This window comes from Petaurus breviceps, unplaced genomic scaffold, assembly GCF_028583685.1.
Source record: "Petaurus breviceps papuanus isolate PSGF00001 unplaced genomic scaffold, PetGlider_PUasm1.0 90977, whole genome shotgun sequence".
Lineage (NCBI taxonomy): Eukaryota > Metazoa > Chordata > Mammalia > Diprotodontia > Petauridae > Petaurus > Petaurus breviceps.
Window position 1 is genome coordinate 56,875,236 of NW_027187391.1, and position 27,490 is coordinate 56,902,725.

Consider the following 27,490-nt stretch of genomic DNA (forward strand, 5'->3'; position numbering starts at 1 on the left):
GAGGCGGATCACAAAAGAAACAAGGTAATTTCAATGACCTATAAATTCATTCATAAGAATGAAAAGCGTTTGCCCAAACCAAATCAGTGTAACTAGGAGAAGAAAGTAAGCTATTGACTGGGGAGAAATTTTTTATGTCATGTGTCTCTCATAAGGGTCTGATATATAAAATATGTAAGAAATGAATGCACATAAAACCAGCAACTCTTCTGCAATGGATATGGTCAAAAGATTCAAGCAGTGAATGAGAAAACAGCACAAGCCATTAACAAAATGAAAGATTGCTTCCAAACACTGATAACAAGAGAAATGAAAACCAAAGCAATTCTGAGGTTTTACTTCATCCCCAGAATAATGGCAAAGATAATCAATGTTGGGAAGAGAGTGAAGGGCACTACAGAAAGTAAGGAGCATATTAATACACTGCTGGTGAACCAACCATTGTGGAAAGAAGTTTGGAATTATGCCAAGAAAATGACTGGAATGCCCTTACCTGTTGACACAAAGGTCCTACTTCTAGGCTTATACTCCAAGGGGTCCAGTTACAGAAACATCCTACCATATTTCTAGCAATACATCTTATAGCAATAAATATAATCATTACAACTGCAGAGTAAATGAAATTTTTTCTTAAAACACAAAAATTGAATGCTATGTAATTATGTTGATCAAAATTATCCCAAAAGAAGAGATAAGAAAATACACCTTCCTTCCCTCTTTGTGGAGGTGGAGTCTATAAGGCATTTAGCACTGTATACATTGGCAAAGTTGGTTAGCATATTATTTTTTAAATTGTATTTTTAATTTATAGAATAAAACAAACATTTTTATAACATAGTACAATAAAAAGATTATTGCACATGAAACTGCAAATCTACCATACTTGCTATTCCTTTCAAATACACAACAGAATTATCATGTAACTTTCTTTTTTTTCTTCCCATCTGTCCCCCCCACTCTAGAGATGGCTACCATTAGACACAAATAGGAGTATGTGTGTATATGTATATATATATATATATATATATATATGTAAAATTATTCTCTACATACTTCTGTTTATCAGTTCTTTCTCTTGATGCAAATATCAACTTTCTTCATATGTCCTTTATAGTTAATTTGGATATTTGTAATAGTCAAAATAACCTATCCTCCCAATGTTCTTAAAACAATGTTGCTGTTACTATATACAGTATTCTCTTGGTTCTGCTCATTTTGCTCATTTTATGCAAGTCTTTAAGTATTTTTCCAAAATCATTGAGCTCATCGTTTTGTATAACACAGTAGCATTCAGTCACAATCATATACCACAACTTGTTCAGCCATTACCCAGTTGACGAACATCTCTGCAATTTCCAGTTCTTTGCGACCACAAAGAGCTGCTGTAAACAATTTAGAACAAATATGTTCTTTATCTTTTCCCTTAATTATCTTAGGAAATTGGCCAAGTAGTAGTATTGCTGGGTCAAAGGGTATATCAGGGCTGGGGAACTTGTGGACTTGAGGCTACATGTGGCCTTCTAGGTCCTCAAGTACTGCCCTTTGAATTCGGTTTGGATGGGCCTTGAGGACCTAGAGGGCCACATGTGGCCTCGAGGCTGCAGGTTTCCCACCCTGGATAGGTAGTTTAATAACTCTTTGGGCATAATTCCAGATTCCTCTCCAAATGGTTGGATTATTTCACAATTCCACCAACAATTAATCAGTGTCCCAATTTTTCCACATCCCCTCCAACATTTGTCACTTTCCCTTTCTATTAGGTAAGTTATAAAATGATATCTCAAGGTTGTTTTAATTCGCATTTCTCTAATCAGTAATGATTTAGAGCATTTTTTCATATGATTTCTTCATTGGAAAACTGCCTGTTCATATCCTTTGGCCATTTATCAATTGGGGAGTGACTCGTATTCTTATAGATTTGACAAAGTTCTTTGTATATTTTAGATATGAGACCTTTATCTGATAAACTGTCTAAAAATCCTCCCCCCCCAGTTTTCTGCTTTCCTTCTGATCTTGGCTACAGTTGTTCTATTTGTACAAAACCTTTTTAATTTAATGTAATCAAAATGATTCTTTTTATGCCTAACTTTGTTGTCTTTCTCTTGTTTATTCATAAATTGTTCTCTTATCCATAAGTCTCTTAAATAATATGTTCTATGTTCTTCCAATTTTCTTATAAAATCTCTCTTCATATCTAGGTCATGTATTCATTTTGCCTTTATCTTGGTAAATGGTGTAAGATATTGGTCTGTGCCCAGTTTTTACCACACCGCTTTCCAGTTTTCCCAATAATTTTTACTAAATTATGAATTTTTATCCCATAATCTTGTCTTTACACTTTTCAAAAATAAGCTTATTGTGTTTATTTACTACTGTAAACTATATGTCTGCGTTATTTCATTGATCTACCTTTTTGTTTCTTAGTATCAGATAGTTTTGATAATTACTGCTTTATAATATAGTTTAAGATCTGGTACTGCTAAACCTCCTTCCTTTACATTTTTAATTTTTAAAATTATTTTTATTTCCTTTGATGTTCTTGACTTTTTGCTTTTCCAAATGAATTGTTATTTTTTTCTAATTCAGTAAAAAAATTGGTAATTAATTGGGATGGAATTAAATATATTTAATATTTTTGGAACAACATCCCCCCTTTTTTATTTGTTAAAAGGAATGGATATTTGGGTAGAGAAAGAGGAAAAGGATATTATTCAGATAAGAAAGTGGCCTAAAAAATAAGAGATATTGCCAAGAATGTTTTAAAATGTCTTTATCTAGTGATGATTCTATGGTGGTTAAAAAAAAGCATACTGAGTGCATATTCATGGGAGCAATTTTTAAAAAGAACAGTTCACAGAAATTATATTTGGATATGCTTTGGACTTGTGACATATTAATAGCAATAAAGAACTCTTTGCAAATAATTTTCAGTCTTGATGGAATGGAATCAAGTACTTTATTCTGCACTGATCATTAATAGCTTCTGTGGGGTTTTAAAATTTTATCTAGTTCATACATTGTAAGTATTTTCAAATTTCCATTCTGGGAAAGGATGTTTAAAAAGTAGCCTTAATAACAGATAGAGACATCATAATGCAAGCAGAGTTGTTTTCTGAAGACTGACCAATGGTAAAAGCAGAAAAGAGAAGTTAGGTGAAGTAATAAATGGTTAATCATTGAATCATTGCTTAAGACCTCCTCCTTCCCCCAAACAACAACAACAGATGAAAACAGCTCCTTTTTTTCATTAGGATTTTGGCAGGAATCTGCTAATTTTGGTTCAAAAGTAGATCAACAAATTAGCATTATGTCATGAGAAGAGTGAGAAGCCTGCTATAGAAATAAGCCTTATGCATAATAAGCACCAAGGTACTGAGCCCTCCAGCATAGTGAATAGGCAGAGGAAAAAGGTAGTTTGACATGAGAGTCAAGGCGCAAGAGCTACCAACAAGAATGATAGAGAACTGAACATCTCATTTCCAGTAAGTATACAGTGTTAGAGGAATGGCTCTCAATTCTCCAAGTCATCAGAGAAAATGAAGTTTTCCTTAGAGGAATGGAAGAAGTGCTAACATAGGAAAATGAAAGAGAAAAATTAATCTTAAAAGGAAGAGGGGATTCTCTAATCTGTATGCATGAATTTGAGAAAATGTGACAGAGAAGAAAAGCAAAAACAGAAATCATTGAACATTTAGAGCTCTGTAACCAGTATGAGGCTTTCTCACAAAAGCATGAGTTTTCATCTTCTGAGGAGGAAAGAGATTGTTGGACTACAGCAAATGATTACACAAACCCATAGATAGCACTACAAACAGAGATGCTACTAATAGGAATTGCTTCCTGGGCAAAAGAAATAGTGGCTGGAGACCATGTGTAAAGTGTACTGAGAAAGAAAGTTAGTTTGTTTTTGGCAGTAGTTATTCTAGCTTATCAGGACATATATGCAGGATTTCATAAAAAAAGCCCCCCAGGACTTTGAAAAATGGGGAAATAAATAGCTACTTAAGAAGATAGTATCTGATAACAGGATTTGGATTTCTAGAACATGATTTAAAAGATCCTGGTTCTTATTAATGGAAGAAAGTACATTTAACAGGGATTATTAAAATATATTTTAAAACCAAATATGGAAGGAAATAGAAAGAACTACCCACAGGATAACAGATGAGACAACACAAAGAAAATTATCAGCAGAAAAAATCAGTAATTCACAGGTCATAATATCCAAGAAGAAATCCAGAAACAAAATCTTTGACAAAAAACAGCAATATATGAATGCATAAACTCTGGCTAATTTTTTTTTTACAAATTTATTTATTTTTAATTTGCAACATTTGTTTTCACAAGTTTTAAATTTTCTCTGCCTCCCTTCCCCCTCCCCCCCAAGATGGCATGCAATCTGATATAGGCTCCACATATACATTCTTATTAAACATATTTTCACATTAGTTATCTTGTATAGAAGCATTAGAACGTATGGGAGTAACTATGAGAAAGAAAAAACAAAACAAGAGCAAATAGTATGCTTTGATCTGCATTCAGACTCCATATTTCTTTGGATGTGGGTGGCATTTTCCATCCTGAATCTTTTGGAGTTCTTTTAGGTCCTTGCATTTCTGAGAAGAGTTAAGTCTATCAAAGTCAGTCATCGCATAGTGTGGCTGTTACTGTGTACAATGTTCTTCTGGTTCTGCTCACTTCACTCAGCATCAGTTCACAGAAGCCTTTCCAGGTTTTCTGAAATCCGGCTGCTCATAATTTCTTATAGCATTATAGTATATACACTTATAGTATTCCATTACATTCATATACCACAGCTCATTCAGCTATTCCCCAACTGAAGTACATCTCCTCAATTTCCAGTTCTTGGCCACCACAAAAAGAGCTGCCATAAATATTATTGTACATGCGAGTCCTTTCCCCATTTTTATGATCTCTTTGGGAAACAGCCCTAGAAGTGGTATTCCTGGTTCAAAGGATATGCACATTTTTATAGCCCTTTGGGCATAGTTCCAAATTACTTTCCAGAATGGTTGGATCAGTTCACAACTCCACTAGCAATGCCTTAGTGTTCCAATTTTCCCACGTCTTCTCCAACATTTGATTTTCCTGTCTTGTCATGTTAAACAATCTGATAGGTGTGATGTGGCACCTCAGAATTGTTTTGATTTTCATTTCTCTAATCAATAGTGATTTATAACATTTCATATGACTATAGATAGCTTTAATTTCTTCCTCTGAAAACTGCCTGTTCATATCCTTTGACCATTTATCAATTGGGGAATGACTTATATTCTTATAAATTTTATTCAGTTCTTTATATATTTTAGAAATGAGGCCTTTATCAGAGACATTGGTTGTAATAATTCTTTCCCAGTTTTCTGCTTCCCTTGTAATCTTGGTTGCATTGGCTTTGTGCAAAAACTTTTCAATTTAATGTAATCAAAATTATCCATTAGCCCAGTTTCTGCCATAGTATTTTCCAGTTTTCCCAGAAGGTTTTGTCAAATAGTTATTTCTTGTCCCAGAAGCTAGAGGCTTTGGTTTTATCAAATAGCAGATTATTATAGTCATTGACTACTGTGTCTTATGTACCTAACCTATTCCACTGATCCTCCACTCTATTTCTTAGTCAGTACTGAGTAGCTTTGATGATTGCTGCTTTATAATACAATTTAAGATCTGGATGGTTAGGCCACCTTCCCAGCATTTCTTTTCATTAATTCCCTTGATATTCTGGATCTTTTGTTGTTCAAATGAATTTTATTATTTTTTAAAGCTCTATAAAATAAGTTTTTGGTAGTTTTATTGGTATGGCACTGTGAGGTAGAATTGTCATTTTTATTATATTGGCTTGGCCTACCCATGAGCAATTGATATTTTCCCAGTTATTTAGATCTCACTTTATTTTTGTGAGAAATGTTTTGTAATTGTCTTCATATAGTTTCTGGGTTTGTTTTGGCAGGTAGACTCCCAAATATTTTATAAAATCTGCAGTAACTTTAAATAGAATTTCTCTTTCTATCTCTTGCTGTTGGGCTTTGTTAGTAATATATAGAAATGCTGATGATTTATGTGGGTTTATTTTATATATTGCAACTTTGCTGAAGTTGTTTATTATTTTCAAGTAGTTTTTTACTTGATTCTCTGGGATTCTCTAAGTATATCATCATATCATCTGCAAAGAGTGATAACTTAGTTTCTTCTTTGCCTGTTCTAATTCCTCGTTTAATAGTGGTGATAATGGACATCCTTTGTTCCACCCCCGATCTTATTTCTGGCTAATTTTTTAACATGAATTAAAAATTCAGTGCCATGGAGGCAAATTCGACCTCATGGGTATCTTGGAGTTCTACTCCAATGACACCTTGGCGTGGAGGTGACTTTGAATTCTCAAAGACCATCCCATCAGATAATAGTTTATAATAGGTTTTACCATTCTGGAAAGGTTTTTAATATAGTCCTAATAACAAATTGTCAAGTTTCCAAGGATCAACCTTGTTAAGCAATTTGATACAAGCCACTAAGAGATGGATGCTTTGACTATGGCACACTAGGAAATATGGGGGAGGGGCAAAATTGGGGGAGAAAGACAGGCATTCAGCCTTGTAGAGACCCCTTTGTTGTCTCCGCATTTCTCACCAGCTACATTGCTTTTGGACTTCTTTTGATTTTTTCATTATGCCTTACTGCTCCTAGGAACACATCATTGGAAAATGTCATTATCTTGCAAGATTGAATCAGCTTTGATACTTCTCTCTCATCAGTACTTTTTGTTCATCTGATTGGACCCTCTAACTGGAGGGTTGAACCAGAGGCTTCATGTAATGAAGGATCCAACACAATCTTCTTCCCATTTTCTACCAGCTGCACTGATTTTGTATTTCTTTGAACTTGTCCATCATCTCCCTCTTCTGTATTCCTTCACCTCACTGATTTTCAGCTTCCTTTTTTCCTTCCCGCATTAGATTGTAAGCTCCTTGAGGGAAGAAACTGTCTTTCTTTTTATTATTTGTCTCCTTAACAATTAGCACAGTTCCCAGCACATAGTAGGTACTTAATAAATTTTTATTGACTATTGTTTGAAGTGTGGAACACCGTATATTAGGTCAGTCTTCTTGAATGTGATAGTTGGGTTTGTTAATTTATTTAATTCTTTTTACAGCCAAAGACATTAATAAAAATTTTTAAAAGAAAAAATTCATTCTCTTTTCCCTGTCCATCGGACCTATTGAACCCACATAGGAACCTAGGGAAGATTTTTCAGGGACAGGCTCAGATTAACTACATGGTTATTTATGGTGTTATATAGTTTTTCACACACATACATCTTACCAAAAAAAATAATATTTACAACTTTCCTTAGCAGTGTAATCTAGTCCTCACCAGTTATTGAATAAACACTTTAGAAGTTTAAGTACTAATAAATTTCCAAATTAGAAGTCAGTCAGAAACTTTTTATTTATTATAAAGATATGCCTTAGCAAATTTTTCTTTATTATATCTCTAAAATTCTTGAAATATTGAAAAATGATTGAATATAATAGCACTTGACATTAGTCATATGTGTCTCCTAATATATAATTGCCACTTATACCTCCCATGTATCTTTCCATTGCCCTTTGGGTGACCTGCAACTTTATTCAAAAATCATGTTATTAAATAAGGTATAATCATTCAGCGTCTTCAGAATATGGCTACTTGTTCCCTGCTAGTGCTGTCATCAAGGATATCCCAAGATGGTAGAGGAGGCATAGAATTGTAGTTATTGAGTTTCTTTTGATCATCTTTTTTTATATTAATAAGGTCTGAGATTTTTATATGCCTTGGTACCTTACCTCCTTCAGATACCTTGTATGTCATCCGGTGGAACTTTCACAATTTTATCTCCTGTGGTATATATCTTCTTTGCATATACTTTGTTCATTCTGGCTGATTCTTCCCATCTTTGGTTTCTTTAATACCATTACTACCTCAAATATTGTGATGTTAAGGTTCACTGTTCTTAATGGAGAAAATTGTTTGTTAATATGTTATTTTACCAATCTTTTACATTTTTATTGTTTGCAATCCTCCTTCCATTTCCCCCCTTGAATGCCCTTGAGATAGCTTTGCTTAGTTCTTTCTTGCCAAGTTTTCTTAAATTGGTTTTACCCTACACAATTTCTCTGCTTTATAACACTGCTCATAATCATACATTATACTTTTTAAAATAAGATCTTAAAGATGAGTTTATATTATAACAGTGTTGCCTTTGGTAACCATTTCTTTCCATTTGGCAAATGTTTAATGTTCACTACTTTACAGGTTCTTTTGGTTTCCCTGTCAAGTCAATTCAACAGCATTTTCTTTTCTTTTATTGTTGTTATATTTTGAGTTTGGGGTTATTTCCTTCCTTCTCTCCCAAGATATATGTGGAACCATACAATACATACTTTAGTTATTCTACATATTAGTTCTTTCTCTGGAGGTGGATAGCATATTCCTTCATAAGTCCTTTATAGTTGATTCAAATGATTGTATTACTTAGAATGGCTTTGTCAGTCACAGTTACTCTTTGAATAATATGGTTGTATATAATATTCTCTTCGTTCTGCTTATTTCACCCTGTCAATATTTATTAAATGCTTACTATATGCCAGACATTGTGCTAAGCACTGGTTAAGAAGAGAGGTAAAAATAAATGTTGAGAGGAAAAGCACTGGCATTAAAGAGTACCAGGAAAGACTTCTTGCAGAAGGTAGGATTTTAGTTGAGACTAAACAGCGTCCAGGGAAGCCTTATGGTGGAAAGAAGTGGGAGTATTCTAGGCATGAGGAACACTCAGTGAAAATGCACAGTTGGGAGATGGACTCTTATATAAGGAGGCCAATGTTGCTGGGTCATAGTGTGTTTGCTTGCTAAAATTTATACATAAAATTTAAAGTATTTCTTATTGACATTTTATTGAATTTTATTCCTCAGTAGAAGGGAATAGAGTATAAGAACACTGGAAAGGTAGGATTGATATAATATTGTGGTAATTAATTTACTTTATTAAGCTGTTGGCATGAAATTATAATTGCAGTTAAGGTCCACTAGATTCCTGAGCTCATTGAGAGCAGGAATGGTTTTTCACCCTCCTTTATATCCCTAGCGCTTTTCAGGATCTGCCACATAGTAGGCACTTAAGATCCTCCCCCTGCTATAATGAGAGATCAGTGTAGGATTTTGTGAAAAGTATTCTTGTATAAGCCATAAGTATTGTATAACTTAACTGTTATGTTATTTTTCTTTTTAAAAAAAGTTTATTATGATCTCTACTTCCAGATTCAACTTAAATATTTATTTTTTAGGAAGTGTTCATTTCCTTAACTCACATTTTCCTACTTATAAGTGGCATCTTTTTAAAAAGTTCTGAATGTAAACACCAGATAAATGGGTACTTTCACACACATAGTAGAACCAAACATTCCCCCCAGAAACAAAAAAAGATTACGTATGAAACTGCAGGTTTCTATTGCATACAGTTTGCTATTATTTTTAAATGTATTCCCTTCTGTACATTTTAAATGCTTCGATGACCCTTCTTTCTTTTTTTCTATTGCTTCATCCTAGTCTCCCTCTCCCTTCACGCCTCCTCCCCCCTCCAACATTCATACACACACACACAATTGAAGAGGAAGAGGAAAAAAGAAAGTGCTTTTATTAACCTATATACAGAATCAAGCAAAACAAATACCTATATTAGAATTGATATCTTTGAATAAAGTTTTCCCTCAACCTCAAAATAGATGAAACTTAGGTAGTTTCAGAATTTTATGCCTCTCCAAGTTCAAATTAAAGTAATACAAAGCATTAAAAAGAATTCTGGCATAAACATTTTGTAAAAGAAAAAATGGCTAATGGTTATTTAGAATCCAGCAAATAAAATGTGTTTGTACTTCAATGTGCCAGGCATCTGTGACTGTTAATATGGACCTTTCTGTCAACACAGATCACAATTCATTTTCTGCCTTTGTAGTCAATCTTCATGAGTTGGTATGGTTGCAAAATTAATTTTCCTATGAACAACCTGCTTATGATGCTCTTTGAATTTAGTTGTACTGGCCCTTGGACAACATTTTCAGTCTGTTATCTGGCATGTGCACAAAGCTTTCCAACTTAGAAGGACCTGTGAATTTGTACTCCGTTGTACAGTAGTTTTTGAGCACAGATTACCTCCTTACCATGCTGAGGCAGTTGAGTACAACTCTAGGAGAAGTTGTGTGTGTGTGTGTGTGTGTGTGTGTGTGTGTGTATTCCCTCCAATTCTTACAGATGCTTCAGACTATAGCTGATGGTGTTGTCTGTGTTGGTACCAAGGTTTGTTGGAACTCAAGTATAGCTATAGTAGATCAAGTTGCAAAGAAATTCCTAACAGCAAAGTGTTAAAATGGATTTTGCTTTTTTAAAAAATACTTGATAGTATTCCTCAAAGGCTTGTATTTTTAAAAAAAAAATAAACTTATTTTGTTTGAAGTGTCTCATTAATTTCTCTTCAGTGAGAATCTTAACTAGGCTTTGACTAGGTGTTTATACTATACTTTTCCAAGTGACACATTCTTTAAAACAAAGAAAGTGATATTTTTCACAGTTCCAAAGACTCAGAATTGGTGAGGCAAAGGTTATAAAGTATCTTTATAACTTTGTTAGCAAGGTGTAGTTTTTTGCTTGATTTATTTGAAATGCTAAGAATTTTTACCATGTCAGAATACTTTAAATAAACTTTTAAAATATTTTTAATATTATGGAAAGGGGATTAAAACCTGAAGCTTGATTTGAATTGTTTTGTATAAAATTATATTTTTTAATATCTAAAAATAATTTTAAATTCCATGCCTAAGTAATAATCTAATGTAACTTTTGGTTTCCTTAGTGGTAAGACACTTTTCAGTGTATAAAACGGATGGGGCTTAAGTGACAGAAACATGACTGTAAAGTACACATTATATTTGTTTCAGTCAGCATGTTCCCAGTGACAGGTGCTCAATGGTTGTTGGTATCCTTGTCAGCAAAGGAGAATCCTTTGACATTAAAGTCACCAGCTCAATCCTGATTCATTGCGACTCTATTGGCAGTTCCATCAGGCAGCAACTGATCAGTGAATGTCAGAGCTGCTGCTGTTCTTTAGGGATGTCACCAGCCCTCTGTGTTTTTTGGCTTAGCCTTACTTGTTGTTCAAACTTACCAGACTTTCAAACAATTTTCCTTTGGGAAATGAGCTGAGAGGTCATAGGGAATATGGGTATCTTCAGGGCATGCAAAACCATATCCAAAGTGACTTACATTGAGGCTTGTAATGATTACCTTGACTCTAAGCCAATCAATGGTTGGAGCACCTGGGGACTCATTAAATGGCATTTGTGGTTTCTGGAACCTAGGTTTTGAGCTATATTTCAGGGAAAGTGGTGACAGTCTTTAATGTCTAATTGACCTCTTCTCTTTGTTTCACTTTCCATATTTGCCTCTGATGTGGTCCCCAATGGCAGCAAACAGCGCTGCTCAGCATTTTGAACTTCTGTTCAGAGCTTCAGCACCTCAGTCTGGGGAGCTGTGTAATGGTAAGTATTTGAAAATATTCTCACTCTTTTTCCCTTTTGTGTGTACTACCCACCCCCAACCCTGCTCCACATTAATGGTAAATTCTTTTCTTTCATTTTCCTTCCCACCCACTTTCAGATATTTCTTTTAAATTAAAGTTTATATAAAATTGAAATGTTGATGATATTATCTATGGGAGGCAAGATGGCACATAGTAAGTGCTTAATAAATGCTTCTTGATTGACAGAATGGTATTGAAATTAAGAAGATTATTGGACTCAGACTCAGCCTGATAAGAGAGTCTTCCTTAGCTCTGCTACTAGTGATCAGAAACTTTAGACAAGTCCTTTATCCCCTCTGGTCCTCAGTTTCCTCATCTCTTAAAATTAGGGAATAGGACTCAATTATAGCTAAAGTCTCTTCTAACTCTAAAATTCTGGGATTCTAAGTGAAACTGAAAGAACCTATTAATGACTTCCCATCTTTTTCATACTGATTATAGGAGGGAAGAAGTATAAATGATATGAGATCAATTCATTTTCTTCCAAAGGATAGTCGAATTCTATTGTGTATAGTAGTGGACCTATATATAGCAAAAAATTCCATGCTTACCATGAGACAACCCCATCCTTCATTGTAATATAGGACCAGAAGATTCCCCTTCCCCAAACAGTTTTAGTATTGGTTGGGCACACTCAGAAGATCTTTTTTATTTTTAAACTCTTAGAGGAGGACCTTAAGTGGGCAGTTTGGAGGTTCACAATAGCTAGAGTGGTACCACAGACTTGAGATGCCCAGATGATCCTTGAACCTCATATAGACCAAGAACAGATGACCTGTAGCAGCTGTGTCACTAGTCCAGCTCTGTTCAGTAACCACATCTGTAGAAGGCCTCTAGAATATTCACCCTGTCAAATGGTGGGGAATAGAGGACAAAGGGACTGCATGCCCTTTATCCCTCAAACCCTGACAGAGAAGCTGACTTAATTACCATATATAGGTTCAGACCTGTCAGAGAATTTTAGGCCAGTTTTGGTAATAGAAAGGAAGAATATAAAGATCTGTATATTAGTAACTCCCTGTGACAGCAGGTCAGTCTTTATATTGGTATGACTCTGATCTTGTCCTTGGAAACTACTTAGTATCCCAACTCTTCCATAGCTGGGCCTTCTCCCTTGTACCCTAGGCCCCTGGTGAGAGAATTCTTGCCTTATGCACCAGTCTTTTGTCTTACACCTCAGTCTTGCAATATCTGGGTCTTTGAATCTGATACCAGACTGCTGTCCTGTAATACTAATGACAGCTAGTGTCAAGAAAGTTTGTTCCTACTGCATACCTTTATTAACCGCCTTCTCTGTTTCTGCTTAGGTTGACACCCTGGACTTAGGTCTTATTTTAGACTTTTGCTAACAGTGCTACCATACAGCTTGCCCTCTTTCCCTTATGCTCCGCTATCAAAGTTATCTTTCTAAAATGCTACTCAGTAAATTCTAGTGACTCCCTATCACTTGCAGGATCAAATATGAAATTACCTATTTCATTTTCAAAGCTCTATATAACCTGCCATGCCCCTCCCCAAAACCTTTTCAATCTTTGTATACCTTACAGTCTCCTCTCCCCACCTCAACATACTCTGTGGTTCAGTGACCCCGACCTTGCTCTTTCTCTAACAAGACACTCCCATTTATTAATTCCAGGCATTTTCACTGACTGTCACTCCCTTTGCTCCCTCATCTATGTCTCCTGGCTTCCTTCGGGACCCATATAAAATCTCACCTTCTACAAAAAGCCTTTCCCAGACCTTCTTAATTCTAGTTCTTAATTCTTCTCTCTATTGTTTGTCTCCAGTTTATCCTGTTTATAGCTTGTTTGCACATAGTTGTTTTTCTCTCCTCCAGTTCACTATGAGTTCTTTGAGAGCAGGGACTGTCTTTGCCTTTCCTTGTATCCTCAGTGTTTACCACAGTGCCTGGCACATAGTAGGTATTTATTAAATGTTTATTGACTCAGAGTTGTGTTTGGGGTGGCCAGGTAGCACAGCGAGTAAGAGCACCGGCTCCAGTGTCGGGATGACCTGGGGATCGAATCCCGGGCTCAGACACTTAGCACCCACCCAGAAACACCTGTCTGTATAACCTTGAGCAAGTTACTTAACCCCAATTGCTTAGGGGTGGCCAGGTGGCTCAGTAAGTAAGATCACCGGCTCCAGTGTTGGGATGATTTGGGGATCAAATCTGGGCTCAGATACTTAGCACCACACCCAGAAATAACTGGCTGTGTAACCTTGAGCAAGTTACTTAACCCCAATTGCTTTAAAAAAAAATGTTTATTGACTGACTGTGCTGATTTTCCCAGTTTCAGATCAACATTTTTCTCTGTCCTAGAATGACATAGCCCTGTTTGTAATCAGGTTGAGACCTCTGGCCTTTTCCTGACTCTGTGTATCTGCTTAGATTCCTTATCCTGTCCTTACTTGATCTGACATATAAGGAGAGGAACTATGACTTATTTATATTTATATCCTCTCCATTCTTCCTCTTCCTCCCCCAAATGGTACATTGAATATAATAGGTTTTTAATCAACATTAGCTGGATGACTTCAATGAATATATGAACAAACGAGTGAGTCCTGTTGCTACCTAAGACTCAGGGATAAGAGTCACATCCAGTGGTCATTTTCATAGGCTTCTGTAAGGCTGCGAGGGCCAGCTACAGTGTGTTTATGTGTAGCTAATACTGAAGTGGACAGTAATCTGGCAGCAGCTTTATTTCACCTTGACTGTTCCATTTTCTTGCCTTTGGAAGGATTATTTTGTGTTTTTTCATTGGTTGAACTGCTAGCTTATCCCCAAATTTCACATTGCTGCTACTGTGTTTTGTTTCCTAGTACACAAGCACTAAATAATTGCCAAATGATTCTTCACCACCAACTATAAAGTGATTGTTTCCTGACAGTATTCCAAGGAGTGTTTGTCTTTGAAGTGCTGCTATTACTCACCACACCCCAATTCTTTACTACAGTAACTGTAATCTCAGTTTACCAAACAAATGTCTTTGTTTTAAAAATTTAACCTATTTGACCAGGGCAGCGAGCTAGAGATATGTATTCAGCTTTATTTTATCCCAATATATTCACATTTTTGGTGACCTTGTCTTATTGCACAACCTATAAGCTGGTTCTGAGGAAAAATTTCCAGAAGTCTCATAACAGTCTCCAAAATTCTCCAGTATGGTAAGGTAGCAAATACTTGCTGCCAGTAGCTTAATACCACATTAATCTTAGTTTCTTGCATACTAGTTTGCAAGAAGGTATGTTGGCATTCTTCATTTCTGACATACTTCAGACAACATAAGATATTCATTGGTGAACCATGTAATGAATTGTTGTAACATGTCAGGAATGAGCCTTTTAAATAATTTTACAGTGTGATAGAGTCCACCAGAGCTTCTTCTCTTTTAGCTTTGCTTTTGAGAACCTAGGGTCACCCTTACATCATAATATAGCATTGGAATTGCATTAGTAAATGTATTATCATGTTAATTTTATTTTTGTATTATTTATGACCATTTTGTAGCATTTACCTGGTAAAGACTAGTTCTTGATCTCTTTCCAGGTTAATTTTTAGACTAACACTATATTAACTATGAAGAATTAAATTTGTTTCATATCTTCTATTGAATATCTTAATTGTACCCCCAATAAAAGAGAATGTTGGTCTAGGATTAGAACTTAAGCCCTGTTGGACACACAAAAGATTTTAGTGTTGATATAGAGTTAGGGCCTTGGCTCTGGTGAGTAGTTGATAAGGAGCAGAATTTTGTATTTGGAGGGAAACTTAATCTTCAGTCTCAAAGATGTCATGCAGATTAAATCTTTGCAAAATAATTTAATTATTAAAATGAGGACTGAGACAAAGGGCATAAGGGAGAACAAAGTATAAAGTTGTACCTGCATATACTTAGAGTTTGTGTTTATTGTTATATAGGTTCCTGAAACATGAAAGTTGAGTTGGGTATAGAGCACCCTTATTTATTCTTTTAGTGAGCTCCATACTGAGTGGTGAATAAAGCCATTGAAATGTGTACCTCATAAAATATTCAAATTGCTCTTGTATCTATGGTCACAACTACAAGGTTAGAGGGCAGGTGGGGATGATAGTTAATATGTCATTCTTGAATATTTTCTGAAATTATTTCCATATTGTAATGAAAGTGAGTTCTAAACAAGCTTTCACCAGTGATCAAGCTAGTCAGTGTCATTTTTTTTATTCTTTGTTTTATAGTGACTGTAGTATTAGTGACACTCTTTGGAAAGTTCTCAGTTTTTACTATGCAGGAAAAGATTGTAGACTTTTCTGACCCCAAAGAGTGCTGAATCAATGTCAGCCTGGAAGTTTTCTTTTGAAGTACTCTAGGTGTATGCACTTGATCTGTTTCCGTTCAACACTTTAATCAATGACTTGGAGAATATATAGAAGACATACTTGTGAAAATTTTAGATGACATAAAGCTGGAAAAGATAACTAATATATTGAGCAAATGAATTGGAATTTCAACAGATTGGAATAGTGGGATAAAACCAACTGTAAAGTCTTGCACTTGGGTTTAAAAAACCATTAAGTACAGAATGAAGGAGAAATAGTTCATGTGAAAAAAAAAGCCTAGGGATTTTAGTAAACTGCAAACTCAATATAAATCCACTGTGATTTGGCAACCAAGAGCTAATACAGTCTTAGGTTGCATGAATAGAAATGTAGTTTCCAGAGTGAGGAGATAATAGTCCTACTGCAACGTGCCTTTTTCAAACCACATGCTTTAGAATATTGTTTCTAGTTCTGCACTGCATTTTAGAAGTAACATTAACATGGAACACCTCCAGAGTTGAGTGATTGGGATGGCATGGGGTCATGAAACCATGCCCTAGATAAAACTGTAGAGGAATTGAAGATGTTTATTATAGAGAAGAGAGGACATAAAAAAGTAGCATGGCATAGTGGAAAAAATACTCGATTTGGAGATTTAGAATCTGTGTGAATTCTGGGTCTGTTGTTTATTACTTCTTTGACCTTGAACAAGTCATGCAATCTCTCGTGGCTTCAGTTTCCTTATCTTCAATATAAAGGAGTTGGATTAAATTATCTATGAGGTTACTTCCACTTCCAGAGCCTGTGATCCATGATATGATAGTCATCTTCAAATAATAAAGAGTAGTAATGTGAAAGAAGGAATGGACTTCCTCTGCTTAGTTCAGACAAATAGAATTATGACCAATGGGGAGATGTCACAGGAATACCCATTTTTATTCAGTATAAGGAAAAACCTTGCTAACAATTTTACAAAAATGAGATTTTTACAAAAATGAGACTTCCTTGATAAGAAGTTGGTGATGGCTTGGATTAAATAACTTCTGAGTTCCCTTCCAACTCTAAAATTCCATTATATTCCTATCATCTCTTTCTAGTTTAAGATTTTTTTCTGTACATCATACTTTGTACTACTCATGATAATTAGAAAATTGCAGTATTAATGACTAAAATCCCAAAATTGTGGGAAACAGAAAACACCTAGAATCTTAAAAATTTAAGGAATTTTAGAGATAATTTAGTTAGAAGATTCTTTTAGAGCTTGACTTACCTAAGGACATGTAGTCCTTAGTAGTTTAGCCAGGACCACAACCCTATTCTATCCTCCCAATTTAGACCTTTTTCCTCTATATTGCAGTACCACTTCACTTTGGCCAGTTTTACCCTTCTTTCCTACCAAACCTTTTAATTTATCTTTTAGCAGTAGTAGTTTCTACACTGTCTTCTGTTTGGCAGATGTGCTAAGTAGTAGTGAAATACTCCATTGACAAAATAAGGAGGAAAAAAGTTAAGGGAGAATTTTAATAACCTACTAACTTAATAATAAATCCCTTTATAAATAAAAGATGACCATATACTCTGTGTTTTGACAGCTCTAAAAATATAGTGCTTATTTATCAAGAGATGGTCTATAGCCATTCTTTTACTTGTTTCTTATATGATGTTTCATCAGGAACAGTAGTATTCAGCTCATTTTTTGCCTCCAAAGAGAATCAGTGCCCATCTTGGAAGCTCTTGCTAGTGTAGAACAGGTAACACCATTTACCAGAAATGAAACTACCTACCAGTTTGACAATGATAAGATTTAGCTTTATATTTTTATGTTTGATGCCAATTAATTGTGTGACCCTGGTCAAGTCCTTTACTCTTTGTACTTTATTTTTTTTCCTTTCTGAAAAGAAACCTGGCCCCATAGAAATTGTTTTTAAAAGTAATAAGTATGTGAAAATCAATGTGATAATAAATGTGAGTGATCTGAACTTTTAGGAGAAAAGGAACTGTATAATTATTCCCTGCTTCTTCAGAAGTGCTATATTGGTAATGGAGGTATGTGTGTATATACATACATACAAACACACATGTATCTTCACAACTTAAGGTTATTTGGTCTGATTATAATTAGATTTCAGTTTCTTCAGACCACACCTGTTTTTAATCCTGTCAACATTTCTGGCAGGTTACCTTTATTGAAATGAGCACGATATCAATGGTACATTCTCAATTAACTATGAAGTTGCTAGAACCTAGTTTCATTCTTGTCACATCAGTCATAAAAGCCTCTGTCTTTAGTACTGCCCATAGTTCTGATAGAAACTCAGTCTACATGGTATTTAAGATCTGGTGGTTACAAATTCAGCCTTACCAAAACTATTCCATTAATGTCAAAAATACTTATAATTGTTTAATTGTAAAATGTAGAGCTTTTTACTTGCAAGTTCCTTCACTTAAAGGAACAAATGCCTTATACCCCATTTTGATTTCTAGATTCCATTTTTTCTTTGACTCCCATTGTGAAAAAGGAAGTATTTTGCTAGAAAGAATTTTGGCCTGTACATGTAACAAAGACATGAAAAACTTAAAATCACATATTTTAAAATAAATAACTTCCTGATAAAATGGTATTAAATTACATTTTAACAGCTATCCTATACTCTATACTCAAAAATAAATAATGAAATAGATATTCTGAAAGCGAAACTATTAAATGGTCTGGGAAACTCTTATATCATTCACTTCATTGTTGCTCTTATATTGTTCCCATGAGGAACTTAGCAATACTTAAGGTTTTAACAATTTTTGCTGGATTTTTCACCAGCTTCAAAATATGTTAATACTTTCTAATTATATGTATATATTTAAAAGCAATTGGGGTTAAGTAACTTGCTCAAGGTTACATGGCCAGTTATTTTGTGTGGGTGTTAAGTATCTGAGGCCGGAACCGATCCCGGGTCTCTTGACTCTGGGGCCGATGCTCTTACTCACTGTGCCACCTGGCTTCCCCTTTTATATTATATTATATTTTATATAGATCAACTCATTTATACATAATTTTTTATTTTTCCTGTCATCTTACCATGTTTTTTTCTTCTTCAGGCAACTGGGCAACATTTATTTAGTATCTGTCAGCAACAAGAGATGGCAACACATGAAGCTAAAGACTAAAATGTTCAGTTTTTCGTTAGCAATTTCCAAACTCCAGTTTTTGTGGCTTGTAGTTTTCCAGCAACTTATTAATACTGACAGATATTAGATAGTAGTAGATTATTCCAGTCTTATACATTAAATTCCAAACCTCATGGTTTAAGTGATTACTACTGTTCTTCATTAGGGCCTGTTACCATACATAGATGATGTTTAATGAATTTAACAAAGTAAAAATTCTTGTTAGGTAAATAACAGGTACATGAAGTTTATAGTAACACATCTGGTAGGAGAATCTTCTAGTAGATTGAAGTTTAAAAGTCCAGTTGTAGGCACAAAATAGCAGTATTAAGACCTCCCAATTCTATAAAACTTGGTAATGCTGTTCCTTGAAAGAAATATGTCTTTAATTCATTAATTCATTATGTATAGAATTTCATTAAACAATTTTTATTAATATATAAAAATATATTAGAAATTCTGTATTTCATTTATCAGTTTATGATAAAAATATTGAAGATAGTCAAACATTAGTGGGCAGATCTTTGTTAATAAGAATGCGAGTATACAAATAACCAACTTGTAAAAAGGTTATATTTGAAAAGTTCAGATGTAGATTTGATATTGGAAACTAGAAACATTTTCCCCTAGAAACAATGATCTGAGTAGTGGTAGGTAATTTCCTCAAAATAGCCATGTCATCCTATGATCCTTAAAAGTAAAGTACTGGGGTGGCCAGGTGGTGCAGTGAGTAAGAGCACCAGCCCCAGAGGTAGGATGACCTGGGATCTAATCTGGGCTCAGATACTTAGCACCACACCCAGAAATAACTGGCTGTGTAACCTTGAGCAAGTTACTTAACCCCAATTGCTTTACAAAAAAAAAAAAAAGTAAAGTACTATACAAGTTAATCATGTAATAGTGTGTTTATGGAGAAAATGTTTTCAGAATTCCAACTTGAGATGCCATTTACCCCACTTTTTTGTGGTAGAAGCAAGATAAGCTCTTTCTTCACTTATCAGACAAGTCCACTCATAGCCATAAATGCATTGCTACTGCTGTTGGTGTCTCTAATAGGATAGGACTTGGGGGAGGTGGGACCAAGAGTAGGGGGCTCTGAGATTAGGTGCAAGAAAGGGATTAAGGTTGAATAAGGGACCAAGAAGGGATTTCCAGGAAGTGGTGGTCAGGGAACAATAAGGGTAGTGCCTCCTTGTTAATATAAACCCCAAGAGAAAGTCCTCAATTAGTTCCTACCATCCCCTTTTCTTCCTTACATTTAGGTATTGACCTCCCTGTTTTTCTTTCCTCTTGGGAATGGCGGGGGGGGGGGGGGGGGGAGAGGAAGAGTATGTAGTTCACATTAATTCATGGAGTATACACAGTAATTTAAAAGCTCTATCCTGTTTTCCCTCCCCCACCTTCTCTTTTTTTTCAGGCAGATATTGTAGAAACAGTCATATAGGTGAAAAATGGTAGAGTTTTTGTTATAACAAAATGGGATGGATTATATGGCCCTGGGGTGAAGAGCAGAACTAGTTCCATAAGGACTGGGGATGAGGAAGTTGATGGGGTTGGGGTGGGCAGTGGCAGTGCTGTATTATGAGACCAGACTAGGCCTGGGGCTTGATCAATTGGGTCAAATGGAAGAGGAGTCTCCGGGGTTTACCCTTTCCTCTTTTATATTTGTTAGTTCTGCCACGTTATTCCCCACTCTGCTCCTGCCTAGGGATGGTAGGGACCATCAACCCCAAGCAATTGGAGGTTAGGAGAAAAAGAGAAGAATAAGGGGAAGAAAATGCCAAACCATGGCAATGAGGAGGGGAATTTCTACAAAAACCAAAAATCAATCTCTCTCTCTCTCTCTCTCTCTCTGTTTCCCCCCTCTCCTTCCCTCTCTCTCTCCCCCACACACATACACACACACACACACACACACTCACACTCTCTTGAAAACTTTAGTGGGTAATTAAGACTATAATAGTGTTTTTAAAAAATTACATTTCTGAGGATAAAAGCATTTAAAATACTGATTTTGTTTGCTTCACAGATTGAAGACTACGATGTGATTGCCAGTATGATAGGAGCCAAATGCAAAAAACTTCGTACCCTGGATCTTTGGAGATGTAAGAATATTACTGAAAATGGTATAGCGGAACTGGCTTCTGGATGTCAGCTTTTGGAGGAACTTGATCTTGGTTGGTGTCCTACCCTACAGAGTGCCACTGGATGCTTTGCAAACCTTGCACGGAAACTACCAAACTTGCAAAAGCTCTTTCTTACAGCCAACAGGTCTGTGTGTGACACAGATATTGAAGAGCTGGCTAATAACTGCTCTCGCTTACGGCAACTAGATATATTAGGTAAGAAAATGTAAATTATCTTAAAATCCTATTTCTTTGAGGTGGAAGCAGCTTTTGTGGTGTAGGGGGGGGAAGAGCATCCTGACTGAGTACAAATTTTGCATTCCAAGTTGGGAACCATACAAAGTGCAAAAGACTATAGAGAATAATTTTTTTAAAGGATTCAATATATCCTTAAAATAATGCCATCATGATAAAACACAATTATAGCCATAATGTTGATCATTTGAGAGATCTTAGAGGATCAGAAAAGAAGATGGGAGACAATTACAGTACAGAATGATGATACTCATTAGAAAGATTAAAATATCAAATCAGGAGCACCCGAGTTCAAGTCTCATTTCTAACAAATACAAAATCAGGTCAGGAAAATCTGAATTCAAGTCTGACCTCTGACAAATACTTACTAGCTGACCGTAGGCCATCATTTAAGCTCTTAGTTTACCAGACAACTCTCTAAGAGGATAAGTTTCTAGACATTTGCATATATGTATTAGTAGAAGAACTTTCTTCATAGGATCCCCCTACAGAACTGAAACCAAGAGCCCAGAGGAAAACAAACAAACAACAGAAACAAAAACAAATCAGACGACAAGTATTGTAAATACTAATTTGGTGAGAAAACTGAATTTAATTAATAATGATTTTCACATACGTGAATGAGTAACTAGGTAGTCTCGGTGAGCATAAAATGTTAGGAAATATACTTAAGCTATCATATCAGGGAAATATCTATCTATCTGTCTCTTTATATGAAAAATCTTAGATAAATTAGACAGTGAACTGGTTCTTAAAGGAAATTTGTGGAACTGACATCTTTAAAAATCTAACAACTGAAGACCTACCCAAATACAGATATTTTGAAGTCCCTTCTCATTCTCTCATTCATATATTCATACATTCATCACATGAAACATTCTTTATACATGCCTAGGAGTTCATTATATTTTATTTAGTCATTTTCAGTCACGTCCAAGTCTTCATGACCCTGTTTGTGGTTTTCTTGGCAAAGATAGTGGAGTGGTTTGCTATTTTCTTCTCCATTTCATTTTATAGCTGAAGAACTAGGCAAATGGGGGTAAGTGACACAAGGTACCACAACTAGTGAGTGTCTGAGGCCAGATTTGAACTCAGTAAGATGAATCTTCCTGACTCCAAGACAAGCACTCTAAGCACTGTGCCACTTAGCTGCTCATGAGTTCATTATATCTACCTGTAGGTGGGACTAAACAGAAGATTGTTGTATTTTTGTTGTTTTTCATTTGTGTCCAACTCTAGCAAATATACCAGAGTGGTTTACCATTTCCATCTCCAGTTCATTTTACATATGAGGAAACTGAGGCAAACAGGGTTCAGTAACTTGCCTAGGTTCACACAGCTAATAAGTGTTTGATGCCAGATTCGAACTCAGGAAGATGTCTTCCACTATTCCACTGTGCCACCTCGCTGCTTTAAACAGAAGATACTGTTAACATAAATATACAGTATATACATACATACACACATATATGCATGTGTGTATGTATGTATATTCAGTGATACCCAGAAATTTAACCTAAAAAAGATTATATCTATAACAAATTCAAACAGAAACTCAAAGGGGAAAGGTGGATTTTTCCACAAGGATTACATGAATGCCTGGAGGAAATAAAGTAAGAAATAAAAATGAAATAAAAGCTCTGAAAGAAAAAAGTGGACAGAGAATAAATAACTAAGAACAGGAAATGTTACACCTTACCCAAGTAATAGATTCCCTGAAAAATTATAATGACCAGACACAAATCAGTGTCTCCGTGAAATAGCAAGAAATTATAGAACAAAACCAAAAGATTGAAAAAGTGGGGGGGAATTGTAAAATGTCTACTAACATAAACAATGGACCTGAAAAACAGCTCAAAGAGATAATTAAAAAAATCTTGACATGCTTTCTTTAAAAGCCTAGAAACTGTATTTCAAGAAATAAGTGGAAACTGCATAGATCTATTAGAACCAAAGATAAAGTGAAAATAAAAGAATCCACCAATCATTTCCTGGAAAAAAAAAAAACGAAAAAACAAAAAAACTAAACCAAAAACCCCAAAGGAAAGGTCTCAGGAATGTCATAGTCAAAAATTCAGAGCTTCCAGATTTAAATATATATTGCAAGCAGACAGAAGGAAAGAGTTCAGGTACCAAGGAAACAGAATTAGGATCACATAAAACCTGATAACTTCTGCCATAAACAAGAGATCTAATAATTAATAATAATTACAACATTTATTAAGTAACTACTGTGCGCTAGGCTTTTTGCCAAGTGCTTTACAAATATTATTTCATTTAATCTTCACAATAACCATATGTTATTTAGGGTTATTAGAAACTGAGTCAATAAAAGATGATTTTTTTCAAAGTCATGTAGCTAATAAGGGTCTGAGGCAAGATAAGAACTCATGTTTTTCTGATTCTAAGTCCAGCACACTATCCACTGTACCACCATGCTACAGTATTTCAAGACGAGATATAGGGTTATAATCCAGAATAACTTACCCTGAAAAAATGACTATAATACTACAGGGAAGGAAATGAATTTTTAATAGAATGGAGGGCTTTAAAGCATTCTTGATGGTGCTGGGTTGAAACTTTGAAATGCAGACCCAAGAGTCAAGAGAAGCCTAGAAAGGTGCATGTATTTGAGCAGTTAGAAGGACCTGTATAATGTGGTTGTGCTAATGTTATAATAATATGAGGAGAAATAAGTGTCATTTCAAAACCATTTAATGTCTTCAAGGAATATCAAAGTCAGTTAACTAAGACAAACAGAAAGGAAATGGCTTTAGTTACAAATCATTAGTGTTAATCACTTTCTTTAACTTTTATCACTTTGATGTAAAAGTGGGGGGAGAAGTACTAAGAGAGGAAACATAAGGAAATGATGGAGAAAAATGCACAGTACACAATTAACAATCATAACATGTCATGAATATGAATAAGATAAATACTACTATCCAATATATATAGAGAAATGATTCAGATACATAAGAAGAGCTGTTCCCAGTGGACAAATGGTTAAAAGATCTGAACAGGAAGTTCTCAAAGGATCAAATTCAAGCTCTGGCATAACAATCATATTAAAAAATGTTCCAGATAGCTATTCTTAATAGAGATGCAAATTAAAACACCTCTGAAGTTCAGCCTCACACCCATCAGATTGTCAAAGATGACAAAAATTGAAAATGACATTTATTGGCTGGGCTTCAGGAAAGCAGACATTGTTGTAAAAAGCTGGTGGAACTATGACTTGATCCAGCCATTCTAGAAAGCATTTTGAAACTATATACATATTGTGCCTTCATAAGGAACTATATATGCCTTGTGCAGTTGGATGAAATGATCTCTGAGGCCTCTTTCAACTCTAGGATTCTGTGAAATCAGTGAACATGTCATAGAAATGGTCACTTCTGAACTGATCTTTAAAGGAAGAGAAAGATTTCAACCAACAGTGCTATAGGGAGAATGTGTTCAGTTTGAATGCAGTGAGGTTCAGTTTGGCCAAAATACAGATCGTATAAAAGAGAGTAGAATGTAATAAATTTGGAAAGGTAGTTTAGATCTAGTTGTGTTGGGCCTTGAATAAATGGTTAAATAGTTTCCATTTTATCCTCTGGTCAGTGGGTACCACATAAGTTTTTTATATAGTACAGTGGTGACCAAGTCAGGGATACTCATTAGGAAAATTATTTTGTGGAAATGGGAAGGCAACAAGCATTTATTAAATGCCTAGTATGTGCTAGGTACTGTGCTAAGTGCTTTACAAATATTATCTCATTTGATCCCCACAACGGGGATCTTGTGAGGTAGGTGTTATTATCATCCCTATGTTACATTTGAGAAAAATGAGGCAAGCAAAGGTTAAATGACTTGCCCAGAATATGTACCTAGGAAGTGTCCGAGTCTGGATTTGAACTCAGTTCTTTCTTATTCTAAGCCCAGTACTCAAGTACTACTGTGACACCTCACTGCCTTTTGAAAAACGGGTTTTAGAGAGGAAAAATGAGATAAGAACTTGTTATTTCTGATGCTATCCAGGTGAGAGTTAATAAAAACCTCATTTGACTGGATAGTGTCAATTATCGATACTGTGAAAGTAGAATCTGTAAGTCTTGGCAACTGATTGAATTGGGGGTTTGGAGAGTGAGGAGTCAAAAATGATTAAGGTTTTGGATCTGGGTGACTTTTAAAATGGTGGTGCCAATAAACAGAACTAATGAAGTTAGGAAAGGGGCAGTTTTAATGAGGAAATGATGAACAAAGATCAATTATCACAGAATGTTAAAGATAGGTATGACCTTGAAAATGATCTTGTCTAGCCTCTTCATTTCATATGAGAAAATTAAAACCTAGATATACAGTGACTGATGTAATGTCATAAGCTAATTAAGGATAAAATGATAACTGGAACCGAAGTTTTCCAATTCCAGAAGCAGTACTTTTTCCACTCCACCAGTGAGCCATAGGTGAAAGTTAACAATCATCCAACCGAATTCGAATGGCATGTTTCTTAAAATGTTTTTTAATAGAAAATAGTAATCTATAAGAAACTTACACATACTTCTCAAGGTTGATTTCTTTTTTTTATGACTTTATAGTCCCCTTAAAAATCTTCCTCATGTCACAGTCCATTATTTGCCAAAGAGCTCTAGTTGGGCCAAAATTACTTCCATTAATGTATTACTTACTTTAGAATGAGAAAATAGGAATGCAGATGGCTGGCATTTTTCTTCATATTACTTGAAAAATATTGCCAAAATTCAGGGTCCAAACCTCATAAAGAATAGGAAATCTAAACTTTTAGTAATAGAAGTCATTAAATTATATCAGGGATTTTCAGTGATCAAAAATATTTCATATCAAGTCTTAAAAAGAACAGTTCATTTTCTGTGAAATAATAATACTTAATGAAGTCATTCCATTAAAAGTATATTTTTAAATAAACAATTCACTTAACCTCTTTTTTCTTGACAGGGACAAGAATGGTAAGCCCTGCATCTTTAAGAAAATTGCTGGAATCTTGTAAAAATCTTTCTTTACTTGATGTGTCCTTCTGTTCACAGATTGATAATAGAGTTGTTCTAGAACTGAATGCCAGTTTTCCTAATGTGTTCATTAAAAAAAGCTTCACTCAGTGACTCATCGGTCTATGTGCTGCCATGGAATTAATTTGACATCATGTGATTGGTTTTGTTTGTTTTGGGGGTGGAGAAAAATGAACATATCCTTTTTAAAAGGAAATTAAGAAATTACTCAAATCAAGGAAAAAGAAAATCATTTTCATAAAATAGGGGGCATCTACATGCTATCTATCTAATATGAACAAGCTGGGAATTAATAATAATTCTTATTATTCTGTATGTAGCTGTTGTTCTATTTATTAATCACTGGTAATGCACGTTTTAATCAAGAGTTACAAATTCAACCTAAAAAAATTTACTTCTAATGTAAAGATTTTAACCCATATGTAAAGGAACATTTTGTGCAATAAAGTACTGTGATATTTATGTAAAAATAAAGTTAATTTTCCACACCTAGCATAGAGGAATGATATTTGTCAAGTGCCTTTATTTACTGAGTTATGGAATTTTTAAATCAGCTTTTACTAAGAAGCTTTTGTGATCTGGCATGTAATATTTTATCATAGAAAAAAGAAAATTTGAAGGAAATTTTGCTTCCTCCTAATTTTGGGGGGGAGAGGGATGGAGAGTAAACTTGGACCTAGCCATTTCAATCTATAACATATTTGGTAGGAGGTATATATTCCCTTTTAAAAAGATGACATACAATGATATTTTACAGTATACCTTTAATGATATAGTACATGTACAAAAGAACCCTCTGGGAATGTGTAGCAGAAACAAAAAGGAAAGAAAATTACCTACTTCTTCTAGCTACTGTATATATAATATTGGTGTCAAGTACTTACTGTCACATAACTGATAATGTATAGAGAACCCCAAAGCAATTTTCTTCTCAAATTCCTGTCACCTTGGATTGTGTTGACTTGTGCTGCATCTGCTTACCATATGA

At 34.9% G+C, this 27,490-nt stretch overlaps 1 protein-coding gene across 2 annotated transcripts in view; it reads left to right on the forward strand.

The window, feature by feature from the left end:
• Window positions 1-27,005, forward strand: part of FBXL4 (F-box and leucine rich repeat protein 4) — a 147,634-nt gene extending 120,629 nt beyond the window's left edge. For both annotated transcript variants that reach the window (XM_069077184.1, XM_069077185.1), the window contains exons 7-9: window positions 11,511-11,582; window positions 21,118-21,430; window positions 26,432-27,005. In XM_069077184.1, the coding sequence (XP_068933285.1) occupies window positions 11,511-11,582; window positions 21,118-21,430; window positions 26,432-26,595 (549 nt within the window). In that variant the 3' untranslated portion in view covers window positions 26,596-27,005. The remainder of the gene's footprint in view (window positions 1-11,510; window positions 11,583-21,117; window positions 21,431-26,431) is intronic.
• Window positions 27,006-27,490: the final 485 nt, after the last annotated feature.